Source organism: Mirounga leonina, unplaced genomic scaffold, assembly GCF_011800145.1.
Source record: "Mirounga leonina isolate KUSES-001 unplaced genomic scaffold, KU_Mleo_1.0 Mir_94, whole genome shotgun sequence".
Taxonomy (NCBI): domain Eukaryota; kingdom Metazoa; phylum Chordata; class Mammalia; order Carnivora; family Phocidae; genus Mirounga; species Mirounga leonina.
Genome location: NW_023270855.1, coordinates 41,798,714 through 41,812,923, shown reverse-complemented (window position 1 = coordinate 41,812,923; position 14,210 = coordinate 41,798,714). Strand labels below are relative to the sequence as shown.

The 14,210-nt window shown below is 58.9% G+C and overlaps 1 protein-coding gene across 5 annotated transcripts; it reads right to left on the bottom strand.

The window, feature by feature from the left end:
* Positions 1-1,661: 1,661 nt before the first annotated feature.
* Positions 1,662-12,448, bottom strand: SLC26A6 (solute carrier family 26 member 6). 5 transcript variants are annotated; one of them, XM_034996880.1, is made up of 22 exons: positions 11,901-12,448; positions 11,594-11,740; positions 9,925-10,083; positions 9,704-9,843; positions 9,371-9,481; positions 8,658-8,821; positions 8,285-8,449; positions 8,053-8,205; positions 7,637-7,719; positions 7,405-7,552; positions 7,023-7,136; positions 6,838-6,915; positions 6,419-6,514; positions 6,069-6,175; positions 5,852-5,921; positions 4,538-4,630; positions 4,330-4,449; positions 3,837-3,929; positions 2,934-3,113; positions 2,690-2,744; positions 2,273-2,409; positions 1,662-2,035 (listed from the first exon to the last, which is right to left on the bottom strand). In XM_034996880.1, exons 1-22 carry the CDS (start codon positions 11,921-11,923, stop codon positions 2,021-2,023), a joined length of 2,451 nt encoding a protein of 816 aa, XP_034852771.1. In that variant the 5' UTR covers positions 11,924-12,448; the 3' UTR covers positions 1,662-2,020. The 5 variants fall into 5 exon arrangements, with proteins under 5 accessions (XP_034852771.1, XP_034852772.1, XP_034852773.1 ...); XM_034996881.1 differs by lacking the exon at positions 11,594-11,740 and having other exon boundaries at positions 1,664-2,035; positions 11,901-12,446; XM_034996882.1 differs by having other exon boundaries at positions 1,664-2,035; positions 11,135-11,918.
* Positions 12,449-14,210: the final 1,762 nt, after the last annotated feature.

Here is a 14,210-nt window from a genome sequence, read left to right as displayed (position 1 = left end):
TGAAGCCTGGGTGCCAATCTCCTAGCCAGCCCAAGACTGAAGGAATACCTTCCCCCAGCTCCTCCTCCTCCCATAACGTTCAATCCCTAAAATTCTTTTTTTTTTTTTAAAGATTTTATTTATTTATTTGAGAGAGCGAGAATGAGAGAGAGTACATGAGAGGGGGGAGGGTCAGAGGGAGAAGCAGGCTCCTCGCCGAGCAGGGAGCCCGATGCGGGACTCGATCCCGGGACTCCAGGATCATGACCTGAGCCGAAGGCAGTCGCTTAACCAACTGAGCCACCCAGGCGCCCTCAATCCCTAAAATTCTAACACCTCACAGCTCCTAAGGCTGTTGTCCAGCATAGAGCTGCTTGCTTTTCCCCAAAGCCCAGCCTACCCCACAGTCCAAATTACAGCAGGGTGAACCCTCACAAGTGTGGGGCCCCCAAACGCTCTGAGTAAAGCCTGAAGGCTCGCGCTGGCCCGTGAGGTCCTGCGTGCTGTGGCCTCCCTCTGGCCTCATGCAGGCCTCCCTGGTGTTCCCGAACACAATTGCTGTTTCCTACGGCGGGACACAGTCCTCCACTCCACTTCTCACGGCTTGTGTGACCTGCTCCCTTAGCTTCCCTCCCATGCCCCTGTTGGGCAACACAGTCCCTCCTCTCTTGCGTGACCCTGTTTTGTTTTCTTCAAAGCAGTTCTAATAATCTGCAATTTCTTATTTGGGGTCTGGCCTCCACTCCGGCACATAAGCTTCCCTCACCCAGTACTTCCCAAGCACACCACACGCCAGGCAACATTTCTGGTGCAGGGACATGGCGTGTCAGAGTAGATTAAAAAGCCCTGACTTCCTGGGCTGTGGTTGGGGGGGGGGGGGCAGGGCGCCGATGATTCATGAACACAGAGCAGGATGCCGCTGCCAAACACTGAGCTGGACAAGGGGCACCTCAGTGACTTGAAGGGCAGGACAGCCTCTGTCCACTTGCCCAGCATAGAGGGGGGCACCTGGTCATTACCTGGTGGACGGCAGAGCTCATGTGTTCTGAGCAGGTAACAGGAGCCTGGCATTGTTATAAGCACTGCTAGGCACTGCCTCGTTTAATACTCACGGAGCAACCCACGACATGGATGCGGTTTCCATCCCCGCTGTGGTGCCGAGGAGACCCAGAAAGATTCTAGCCCCCCACCCCCACTCACTCAGAGCATCAGCTGGCCCGAAGGAAGGCCCACTGCTGCCCACTGGGCAATCACCCAGATGCTGACCGTTTAAGGTAGAAATCAAGCACATGCTTCTTGCAGTGACCTGCACAGCCCAAGTGACCTAATGATATGAATGGGCTTTTTCCCAAGTAAGTCAATCCTACGCGTTCTTACTTCTCGACACAGACCAGCAGTGCCTGTAACACCATGCTCCCCCAGCTGGTTGCTCAGGCATTTACTCTACACCCTCCAGGGGCTGCACTCACTGGGACCATTCCTGGGAAGCAGGTCTGATTCCACAGTCTTCCAGCTGAAGACACAGGCGCTGAGGGTTGTGCGTGGCTGGGGAGCTTGAACCTGGGGTGCCCCCACCCTGGCTCTGGGCCCCATAACTCTCCCTCTGGCTCTCTATTCACTCACTGGACTCTGCCCTCCTCAAACGTCCCCCCAACTTCTGACTTCAGCCCCCCACTTTGGAGCATAAGAAGAGTCAGGAGTCAGGGCTGTGGATCACTGCCCACCCCACCAAGCCCACACCAAGGCACAGCAAGCTGGTGGTAGGCAAACAGGTCTTTATTTTGGGGGCTAAAAACATGCATCTTCCCCCAATCCAGCCGGTCTGACTCCAGCGTCCCATCCCAGGCCCAGGCCTATAGCACTGAACTTGGGAGACCCAGGACCTCCATCCCTGAGTTATGTGTGTGTGTGTGTGTGTGTGTGTGTATCCGGAGGGGACTCCTGGGTGACATCTGGAGGCAGCCCAGGGGCAGGGAGATTCTCACAAGTGCCTGGTCACAACCTGCAGAGGTGAGCAGTCTCAGGCAGGGCGGCGGCATGGTCAGAGTTTGGTCATCTGAGTGGGCAGAGGAGGGGAGGCTCCAGTCAGTTTCCAAAAACACATATCAACCCTTTCCCCCCGGACAGCAACCCCTGCTCCCGGGAGCAGCTTCAGCTGAAGGCAGGAAGGGAAGGCAGTGGGTCTGCTGCGGCAGAGCCATTCAGGATGGGTGGACTTCCTGGAGGTGGGGGTCAGGATAGGGACAAGCAGTAGACAAACAAAAACAGCTCTGTGAGCCAGAGGCCAGCTCACCAAAACAGGGCTGGCAGAGCTGGGCCTCGGGTGTTGGAGGGCAAAGAGGACAGCATCGTGGACAGAGGCAAAGAGATGCTGCTTAGTGATCGAAGCATCGAAGAAGTGCCCAGCCTCAAGCTGGGCGATCACAGGAGCTGCGGGCAAGGAATAGGTCTCCCCTAGCTCAGAGAACCACCAGGAACCCCAACCCCCAACCTCAGTCACCAGAACACCCTGACCCATTTCACCCATGACCTCTACCTCCTGAGGTGACAACAAAACCTCCAGTCACTCCTGACCGTTGACCCCTGCCTCCCAAGACGCCTCTGACCTCCAGTCTCAGAGAAAGAGCTTTCCCTGTGCTGCTTGGCAGACTCCTTGGCTGAAAGAGCCCCACTCCCCTCCCAGACCACTCATGCTGTACCCCCCACGCACTGTGGCAGGCGGCCATATACACTTCCACCTCGATCTCTCGGAAGTCGCTGAAAATCTGCAACAGAAAAGGGGGCCAGGCTCAGAGGGAGGCTCAAGGGCTCCAAGGAAGGACTCAGGCAGGTTGTGGGGGAGGGAGTTTCGAGAGGGAGCTCAGAGGGGCTCTTGGGTCTAGTTACGGGGTGAGGAGGCTTAGGGGGCCTTGTCCTCTCCCAGGGCTCTTCTTAGGGGTGCCCCAGCCCCTTACGTTCTTCAGGTTCTTGATGCACACGGTGTCCACGAAGGAGAGGGCACCCAGGTCCAGGACAAGGCTGTGGAAGTGTGGCTGAGGCAGGCCCAGGGCCTTCAGTGTGGACCCATTTGGGGCCTTAGCATCTTCCTGACCACTGGCTGCTGCATCCTCTAGCTCATTCCCTGTGCTCGCCTGCTGGGAAACCAGACACCCTGCAAAGGCTGCCCGGAAGGGGTGATGGCAAAGAACACACACGGACAGGCAAGGGCCACACTGGGTCAGATGAGGGAGCATGCATGCAAACACCTGCATATATGCGACATGCAGGGGACACATGAAAACCTGGACATGGAGGAGGCTCTTGTATGTAAAGACAGGAGGGACAGGAGGGACACATGGGGATGCACAGGAGAGGAAGCCCAGACTCAGGGAGCATGCACAGACGTGCATATACTGCTCTGTTATCTCCCGGGCTCAGGCCTAGGGACGCTTAAGAAGGTGGGGTGCTGGGTGACAGCGCCCCATCCTCAGCCAGCCAGGGTGGGGCGGGTAGGGGGCCCAGGGACACGTGAGCACACACAGACAGCTTGGCACCCTGCCTGGGTCTCTAGTTGAGCTTGGCGTCCCTTTTGATCCCATATTTTTCCCCATAGCCCCAGTCCCTTCTCTCTACCCATGAATCTTGTGGACTCCACAAATTCAACGTCTTTGGATGGTAGACCAGAGAGCCACAAGCAGAATCTATGGCAGATCACTAGGCCTCTCTCCAGAAGGCATCGGATCCATCACCACCCGCATCCCCCCACCCCCCACCGCTGGCACAACCACCTCGAACCCACGGCTTTCCTTGCAGGACATGCATGGACCACTCACATCTCTGCAGCTCATGGCTGCCCCCTCTCCCACCTCCAGCCTCACCTTAGCCTTGGAGTCCTCCACGTTGTTGCTCTCCACGTCTCTGATGCTGGTGTTGACTTGGATGGAAACAGATGTGCCCTCGGAGGCGGCAGTCTAGGCCGGGGAGAAGGGGGACAAGAAAGAGCTCTCCCAGCTGTCATAGGACAGCCAACCAGGCAAGTCTGGTATCACCCCCAGGCTTTGGGCAGCTAGGCAGGCCAGAAACTAAAGCTTGGGACCCAGGGCTGCCAGGCTGGAGGTGGTGGGGTTTTCACCAGCTCCAGGAGCAGCCAAAAATGGAAGAGGACTGTGGTGGTCCATGCTATCACTGGCTTGGGGGTGGGGGGGACAAAACTCTGCCCAGAGCGCTGACCTGCCGGGGGAGCAAAGCAGGGGCCCAGCAGGGTGGGGGGGCATCAGGGAGGAAGGAGGGATGAGTGAGGCTAAGAACTCAGGCCAGGAGGCCAGGAGAAAGAGCATGTGGGTTCAGCAGCAGGACAGGGGGCAGGAATACCTGGCTTGAAGGGGCCCCTGCCTCTTTCTGGAGACTCTTCTGCAGTCGCTTCAGCTTTTGCTCCTGCTTCCTGAGCCGCTTCTTCTTCTGGGAGATGAGGTGGTCAACGTCCACACCGCACTAGAGGCAAATGTCAGGGAAGGGGATGTGGATGCTCTGGGGAGGTGAGGGAGCCTCTGACACTCACCCTGGGGACCCCCGGACTCACCCTCTGCTTCAGCGCGTCGCTGTAGAGCTCAGCATTAGCAAAGTACATGGTGGCTGAGGAGCGGAAGACCTTCACGCCTGGGACCTCCCTGGCCTGGGGATGGGTCAGGTTGGGTGGCTGAGCCCTCCATTCTCCTGGTTGTATCGTGTTCTCCTGCTTTCCTCCCCGTGTGGCCCAGGGCTCCCATCACCAAGCCTCTGCTCACCGGCCAGCATGGGCCCAGCCTGCGGCCCCTGTTCTCCCAAGATCTTGGGCCACAAGCTTGGCCATATCACCCCAACTCCTCGTCCGGCTCCCTACCCCCCAACCTTGCCACCCAGGCCCTCAGCCAGGCCTGTCAATGCTTCCTCCAGGGCATCCTGCACCCTCCCTCCCCACCTCCCCTCCCTTCTGCCAATACCCAGGCCAGGGTATTAGGCCTCCTCGTGGGCCCCCCCCACCCTGTGGTCTGTTTCCTGCCCGCGCACAGAGAGACCCTCCCCAGCTCCCACTCCATCCAGGGCACAGCCCAGGAAGTGTGGCACTGCTCGGCACTCGGGCCTGCATAATGTGCCCCCCACCTCCCTTTCCATCCTGCTGAGCTGCTCCACCTCCTGCCCTCCCCTTACTCTGCCTGATTATACTGTACTCAGACTCCAAGGCTCCATGTCAGCAGGAATGGGCTTGTTTTATTCCAGAACCCCACTATTAGGCATGAGGCTTCTCAGGAGGTAAATGAACCACTGAGATGTGGGGACTCCACTGATCAGATCAGGAAATAGCCTCCCCTACATCCTCGTGCCCCGGGCTCCTGTCCCACCAGCATTCCTGCACCAAGGCTGCTCGGCAGGATAAGGCTTGTCTGCTGGCTCCAACCCTCTCCAGGCTCCTCAGTCCCTCTCTGTCCACTGCTCCTCTGTCCTTTCGTAGCTTTTGAGTCACAGACCCAAATTCCTCCCTTGAAGCTCCCAGGACCAAAGCACTCTCAGCCCCCAGGGTCTTTGCCGGGTATAGAAAGGACTAACAAGGGGCGCCTGGGTGGCTCAGTTGGTTAAGCGACTGCCTTCGGCTCAGGTCATGATCCTGGAGTCCCGGGATCGAGTCCCGCATCGGGCTCCCTGCTCGGCGGGGAGTCTGCTTCTCCCTCTGACCCTCCCCCCCCCATGCTCTCTCTCTATCTCATTGTCTCTCAAATGAATAAATAAAATCTTAAAAAAAAAATAAAAAAATAAAAAAATAAATTAAAAAAAAAAAAAAAGAAAGGACTAACAAAGGCTCATCCTGCCTCTGTCCCACCCCACCAGGCCTTCCTCCTGCCCAGCCCCTGCCACCCACCTCTGAGTACTCAGCCACATCTTCGTAAATGTCCGTGTCCGGCACCTGCCCCAAGACAGAGTAGCGGGGCCTGTGAAGGAGAGTGTGTGAGGAGGGGGCAATGAGGGGGTACCAGGGAGCCTAGGGTTACCCCTGAGACGCGGGAAAGCTGGAGGGAGCCAGAGTGGCCCTCACCCCCTCACCAACTGGGATGGGGGCACCGAAAGGGGAGACTCACAGCTGTGTGCGGACCACCACGAGCAGCAGGGAGAAGACGACTGAGATTGCCAGGCCGATGTCCAGGTTCAGCAGGATGGTGGCCACAAAGGTCACCAGCCAGATGAGCTAAAAGTAGAAGGGTAACATGGCTAGGGGAGTGGGAGAAAAATGAAACTCCGCCCAGAGTGCTGACCTGCCAGGGGAGCAAAGCAGGGGCCCTGGGGGCATCAGGGAGAAAGGAGGGATGAGGGAGACTAAGAACTCAGGAGGCCAGGAGGTCAGGAGAAAGGCCGTGTGGGTTCAGCAGCAAGACAGCGGGCAGCAGGACAGGGGCCCCCAGACCCACCCCTGGGCTCCCAGGCCTCTCACCAGATCCATTCGATTAGACTTCCAGAGGGAACGTATGTCGCTGAACTGCTTCAACATGCCCTTCAAATTCACGATAATGGCAGCTGCCAGGACTGCCTGGACGAGGAGAGGGCGTGTCAGCAGGGGCTGCTGCGAGGTGCCCAGATGCTGACAAGCCTGACCACCGGGGCAGGAGCCAGACCCATGCTGGCATCAGCCCGCATGACGCTAACGACCACCCCGAGCCAAACAACTTGGCTCCGACTCTGAAGGGTTCTAATCCCTGACCCTTGACTCCAAATCTCACCCTAAAGAGCTGAACCTTGACAAAGAGGTCATGCATGACCTTGTATTCCTGCCCCTCCCCTAGGACCTGACTGACCGGAGCCTCTGGCCTGGCCAAGTCCCTCAAGCCTGGCTGGGTGGATGTGGCCACTCACCTTGGGCAGGTCTCTGAAGAGCTCCCCAAGTTTGACGATGATAATGAGGATGAAGAGGGAGGAGACAGCTCCAGCCACCTGTGGGGGGTGGGGAAACAGGGGTGGAGGGAGGAGCGGGGTGGGATCGCCCAGCCAAAGTGGTGTGTGTGCCCGTGCACAGATGCCCACCCACGCCCGAAGCCCACCTGTGTGTTGCCCCCGGCACTCTCCTGTACCAGACTGCGGGACATGGAGCAGCTCACGGGGAAGCACTGGAAGATGCCCCCAATGAGGTTACTGAGGCCAAGAGCCACCAGCTCCTGGTGGAGAAAAAGTGCAGGTATGTAGTGTCTGGTGCCTGGGCCACTATGTCCAGGCCTAGGTGTCCCCAACCTCCATCCACACTCAACAGCCCCCAGACTTGGCTGCTGCTGTCCCAAATGCCTTGCTCTCCCACCCTCAGTCCCCTGCATGGCCCCAGCACATCTGTTTGCGGTTTCCCTATGTCCCACCTGATACTCCACACCCCCCGCCCCCAGGCCCTGGGGTCTCTCTATAGCCAGCGACCCCTGTATCCCACCCCCAGACCTGGTTGCTGTCCACCCGGTAGCCGTGCCTCAGGGCGAAGATCTTCCCCAGTGAGATGGCAATGGCAAAACCAACCACAGCGATGGTGAAGGCATATCCCACCAGGCTGGCGAACAGCTGGGGGCTGGGGGCCGCTGGGGGCAACAGCCTGTGAGAGGCATCTGTGAGGCCAAAGGAGGGAGCTGGCCCTGGGCCCCCAGCCCTCCCTGACCAGACAGGGGCCAGTGCTCACCCTGCAGGGATGTCACCCACGACATCCACCCCAAATCTGGCCTTTAGGCCCACACCGTAGGAGATGCCTGTGGCCCCGATGAGCTGGGGAGAGAGGACAGAGTCAGGGGAGTGGCGCTGGCATCATCAAGGGGCTGGAGAAACCACTGTGGGGGTGAAGAGGGCGGCCTGAAGCAAAGCCTTCCGGGGGGGGTGGGGAGAAGTGGGCAACAGGGTAAAACACACCACCCTTTGGGGAAAGTGGAGATGCTATAGGGTCCGGAAGGTACTAACGTGGGACCTTCCTGCTGTGGTCACACCCCGTCCCCAGGAACGCTCCCTGGTGCCCACTCCAGCTGGTCTTTAAATCCTGGGGGGTGCCCGCCAGCAGGGATGTATCCTGCCCTGCCCCTCCCCCCGGCCCCGCAGATTCCGAACCGTCAGCAGCTCCCCAGGGATCGGCATGGGCAGATATCGGTGCAGCTTGTCATTGAGCAGTTTCACCAGCACCAGCACCACCCCTGCCACCAACGCAGTGACCACCGTGCCCACCACACTCTGGGGCAGCTTCCAGCAGACCTCCAGCACCGTCTGAGGGGAGGCAGGGTCACGGGTAGCACTCAAGGTTGTGCGGCGCACCCCGCCTGCCCCTCCTCCCGCCCTCACTCACATAGATGAGGGACAGCGGCCCCGAGTGGCTGCTCAGCTGGAGGCCAAACACATACTTGAGCTGTGAGACGAAGACCTGCACAGACGCGGCCGTCGTATAGCCGCGGACCAGGGGCTCCGACAGGTAGGTGACCACAAAGCCGAAGCGGACCAGGCCCAGCCCCACCTGTGGGGTGGCCAGGGGCAGTCAGGGGACACGAGGGTCGGGGTCGTCAGGGTGGCTACAGCAGAGCCCGGGGCAGGTGGAATCCAAGGGACATGAGGGAGCAGCCAGGCGGAGGAGGAGGGCGGTGATGGGCAGACCCTCGGGGGAACTGGCAGTGGTGGGGTGAGGGGTGGGGGGTGGGGGGCACATCCTCCTGCCTGCTCCGCACCTGGAAGAGTCCGACCAGGACGCTGAGCGTGGAGGCCAGCTGCACCCGCACAGCATCTCTGGCCACCTCATCGACGGTGGAGTTCACACCCTGCAGGAAGTTCTCACCCGGGGCCAGGGATTCTGTCACACTGCCCACCATCACAGACATGACAGCAAAGGTGCCTGCAGAGGTAGGTCAGGGCGGGTCTGCAGGGGAGAGGACACTGCCCTACGCGGTAGCCCTGCCCTTAAGGGAAGAGGTCAGGAGATAGCTGGTTCTAGACAAGTATCTTCAGACTACATCAGGCATAGAGAAGCAGTGCTGGTGATCACGTGTGAACCCTGAACTCAGGGACTCTTGAGGGAGGCCAGAAATGCTGGCCCCGCCTCACCTACCCTGCCCCACCCATGTCTATCGGCTGAGAATCACACCCCTTGTAGAAGGTGAGATGGGGAAAGGGGGCACGGCCTGCCTCAGGCTGGTCAGGACTCTGCCAGGTTCTGGGCCCTTCAAGTTGCCTCACCCACATCCTCCTGGAGCCAGGGCCTGGAGTTATCCTGAATCTGTGGTCCCACCGTCAGAGGCCTAGTCCTGCCTGGAAATGACCTTGGACCCAGCACCAATGATGTCCCCTTCCCTAAGTTCCCTTGCCCCGCTCGGCCCTCCCTCACCCTGTCCTCCATGGGGGAAGGTGGACATCCTCCTGCAAGGCTGAGCCTGGCTCCACTCACCCACGGAGATGTGCCGGGAAGTGCCGAACAGGAAGTAGATAAAGACAGGATAGAAAGAGCTGTAGAGGCCAAACACGGGGGGCAGTCCAGCCAGGAGGGCATAGGCTAGGCCTGGAAGTGAAATGGTAGCAATGAAGGCTTGGAGGCCGGGGTCTTGGAAAGGATGAGGGAATCCCAACCCTAGGTCATGGGCCATAGTTCCAGGGGCAGCGCTCATAGCTTCAGATTATGGGGGGTGCACAAGCCCACAGGGCTTCCGGGCCGGGGCCTTGAAGGATTGCAGATCACCCCCCAAGGATTGAGGGTACAGCCTCCAGGTCAGGTATGGCTCACCCTGTGGTAGCTGCATAATGGCCACACTCAGGCCAGCCAACGAGTCGCCCAGGAGCCAGTCACGCAAGGGATACCGGGGTAGCCAGGCCAAAACCGGGAGGTGCTGGAACAGAAGGGCTCGGGCCCGAGCACGGGAGCACCTGGGGACACAACAGTAAGCATTGGGGACAGGGTCTACCTAAGTCCTGCCAGCGCCCCCAGACCCCCACCCTCCGCCTTACTGAAACCAGGTTCGCCATTGGTAGGTCGTGGTTGCTGAGGTCCAGCACCCCAGCTCCTCCAACTGTTCCTGGTTCATCAGTGGCCGCTCCACATGGTAGTCTCGCTTCCTCAGCTCCATGGCCTGTGTCACAGGCAACAGTGCCTGTGTGTCCCTCTGTCTGGGGTGGCGAGACCAGAGTCACAGTGAGTGTACCCCTGGCCCAACCTCCCCCATGCTTCCACCTGGGATCAGAGAGTCACCCGCTTAACTTTTCTAGGCCTTAAGATCTAGGTAGCTGAGAACTGGACCCATGCCCAGCCAGTGGAAATCCCTGAACTTTGGCTAGGAAGTCTCTCGGTGGGCCAAAGTCCCCTATGAAGGGATGGCAAGATAAATATAATCCATACCTCCAACCCAGGTATAGCTGCCCCCCTGTGAGTGTTCTATCAGTCCCCAACCCAGGCTGACTGTCCCCCCCAGCCCCTCCCCTGGACAATCCCTGTCCAGTCTCTGAGTCCTCATCCAGCTGCCCCAGGAGCTCAGTGCTGGCTGTCTGAGAACTCGCACAAGGGACCCAGCAATCAGGGGTCCAGTCCTTCAGGCAGGTTCCTCTTTAGAGTGGCTCCCCTCTAAGGGAAGGAAAGTATTGGGGCCAAGTTTGCCCCTGGGCCTCCAGCCTGGGGATCCAGGCTGTGGACAAACTCAGGCTTAATCTGGGAAAGCCAGGGAATGGCTCTCACCTGGAGAAAGGGGTCTCACCTGGAAAGGCAAGCTCCCACCTGAAGTGGGAAGATTTCCCCTCCAGAGCTCCTACTACCAGGTGCTCTTTCTCCCAGAGGGAAAGCTCTCACCTGACAGGAAAGTTTGCACCAGCCAAGCATGTTCTGTATTCAGAGAATCTCTTATCCACCCAGAGGCTCCCACCCAGAGGCCCCGTGGGGGGGATTTAACCCCTTCCTCCCTTGCAGCCTGGAACTTTATGACTGGGACTAAGGATCCGGGCTCCCGGGGGAGGGGGGGAGAGGAGAGGGGACCTCCCTTGGGAATAGGTGATCTGCTGGGAGGGAGTTCTTATTCGAGGAAGCTCATACTGGGAGGGAAGCTTTCCCAGTGGGGAAAGTTTTCACCTGCCAGGAAAACCAGGGACGGTCTCATCTGGAGGGTACTCTCACCTAAGGGAAGATCTTACCTGGGGGAGGCTCCCACCCGAAATGGTTGAAAGCTCTCACCTGGAAATAGATCTCAGCGCAGGAGTCTTCCCTGCTGGGAAAGTTTTCAGGAAAGTTCTGATCTGTGGGCTCTGACCTAGGGGTAGGATCTCCCCCGAGGGGTAGGAACTCGCCTGGGAAGAACCTCTAACCTGGATGAACTGGTCAGAGAAGGGAGTGGAGTAGGTGCAAGGCAAATAGATCCTCAGAGATTCTTGACACCGCGGTGTCACAGAGATCTTTGAGCCCCCTTGCCCCTCCTCCGTGAGTCACTCAGGTCTTCTTAAAGGGCTCCCCCACTCCCCAGGGCACGTGCTTGGAGGGCGGGGCCTAGATCCTTGGCCCCTTCCCCGGGGAGGGCACCTCGGTCCTTCCAGCCGGACTCCTCATTCCCGGTCAGTGGTACAGCTGCGTGGGCTCAGGCCACCGCTATGGACTCCTTGCGGCGACCTCCCGGCCCCAACGCGCCCAGCGGCTCACCTCCTGGGCCGGGGCTCCTCCACACTCAGCCGCCTCCCGCGGCCCAAGGCTAGCCCGCGGGCGGCGCTCGAGTGGCTTCCCGCACAGCCCTCAGGGGCGGGGGCAGCGCGGGCTCCCGCCCCATCCCTCGCTTCAGGGGGCAACCGCCTGCAGAAAATCGGCAAAGCTGCAAACCAAGGCGTCGCAGCGGGAGGATGCCTGCCCCGGACTGCCCCTTCCGACCTAACCCAAGCCGGCGCCTGCACCGGGGCTACGCGGCAGCTCGCGGACACGGACGCGGAGAACCGGAACCGTGCCCTGCACTCACCCCGAAGCTTCAAACAGCCCCATGGCCAGTAGGCTGCCTGCCAGGTGGCGGCGGCGGCGCCTAGAGCTCTTGCGCGCAGCCGGGGACCTACGCGGGGCAGCAAGGGGCCAATCCCCGGACAGGACGGGGCAGGCTTGGGCCAATCAGCGTGCTCGGGCGGGGCCTAAGGGACACTCTTCAGGAGGGGCGAGCCCCCGGGAGGAAGATTTAACCCCTTCCTCTCCTGCGGCCTGGAGCTTCACAACTGGGACTAAGGATCCCCGCTCGGCTACGGCCGTGGCCGGGGTACCCGAGTACGACAGGGCGGATACCAAGTCCTGGCTTCTCTCGGAGGGTCCCCGCGGGATGGGGAGGGAAACCCCCCAAATGGGCTGCCTGGGGGCGCTGCTGGTAACCAGAGCCTTAGCTCTCCTTGGGGTATCCGGTCTACGGGGCCTCTTTTGCCTCCCACTAAGGGCGGGGCCTTCAGGCTTTCCCCTTAAGACCAGTGTCTGGGGCGCCTGGGTGGCTCAGTTGGTTGAGCGACTGCCTTCGGCTCAGGTCATGATCCTGGAGTCCCGGAACCGAGTCCCGCATCCGGCTCCCTGCTCGGCAGGGAGTCTGCTTCTCCCTCTGACCCTCCTCCCTCTCGTGCTCTCTGTCTCTCATTCTCTCTGTCTCAAATAAATAAATAAAATCTTAAAAAAAAAAAAAAAAAAAGACCAGTGTCTGATACCGAAGGTGCCCAAGGCCTCCCTTCAACTCTGGACATCCAGACCTGAAATGAGGCTGCGAGGTTTCCCTCCCCTACAGGGCACAGCCTGGCATCTCGCCCCGAAGACTTCTGCCTGAATGGGGAAGGAACACGATGTCCTGGCCAGCTGCAAGTCCGAGAGGCTAGTGGGGGTCAGTGCTGTTAATGGGCTGAGGCGTTGGCAAGGGCAGTTCCTAAGGTTGATTGGAGCCCCGGCCAGGGCAAATGCCAGGTTAGAGTTGCAGGCCCTGAAGACCAAGTCATCATGCTGACACCTTGAGGAGAGAAGGGATTTCCCTGGCACCTTACTCCCAGGACCTGTGCTCATACTTCAGGCCCCCCATCACAAAGCACCAGGCCAGAACTCAGGGTGAAAGAGATGGGAACTTGGTCCAAATGTCAGACAAAATGGGCTAAAAATAGCTGACTATTGAGGGGGGAGGGTCAGTGTTCAGATTTCTCCCAAAGGTCAGCCTGGTCTGAATCATAACCACCCTCCTACGCTACCCACCCCACTCCCACTCCCAAACAGAAAGACGCAATAACCATTTTCTATAGAAGTTTATTCCCAAAACAGAGCGCGGCTTCACGGAACAATTTACACAGATGGGGAAAGGGACCACTGGGCTGGAGCAGGGGACCGCCAGAGAGGGGCATCTATAGAACCTAGGACATAGCAAGGACACCCCCCTCCCCCCAGAGCGGGCCCCTCAACCCTTCAAGGGCTGGGGTCATTCTGGGTAAGGAGAGCTGGAGTCCTGGCTGGCAGGATTTGGCACCAGTCAGCAAAGTAGAATTTTTAATCGCCTTGGAAACTGCCTCCCAAGAGTATGTGTGGGGGAAGGGGGGTGTCTGCACAGACCCCCTACAACCCTGCACAACCCATTGTTCCTAGCCATAAGAGGATGCCTACTCTGGAGGCCTTCTGGGTCTGCTGTTCAACAGGGGGCTCAGGGCTGACCTTTGGCCTGGGAGAGTTAGGAGCCAGAAACCTCTCAAGATGGCCATGTCCAGGGTCCTCCAGGCCCTCTCTGGCCTTCTCAATCTTTCACTTGTAAACAAAGGGAGGGGGGAACCACTTTTTCAACTGTAAACAAAGTATAAAAGTTCAAGGTTTTAAGTTGTAAACACAGTTTTAGCATGTTTTAAATCTTGACCTGTAAACAAAGTAACAAAATCTAAAAGTCCCCAGTTCTGGACGTCAGACAAAGTAATAAAAGAGTTTTGTGAACAGGGTCCTAACAGTCATTTCTCCCTTTATAAGGGAATGAAGTAGGATGGAACTAGTTACCGCAGCCCAGGTGCCCAGGGCCAGGGAGGGTACTGTAAACATGGGAGGCAGTGGCACCTACATTCTGTGTCTTCAACTCTCTTACTTCTGCTCCCCCTTGCTCCCCCGCCTACCCCTAGGAAGAAATTCTAGCACAGGGGAGTGTTGGGGAATCAGATGGCACCACAGACAACGTTTGCTCTTAGCAGGGTCTGGCAAAGACCCCCCTAGTCCACCCTCTGCAGGAATGTCTGCATAGAGGCCTGAGCCCCTCCGCGTGGGAGAAAGGGAAGCCTTGCTCTGTAAA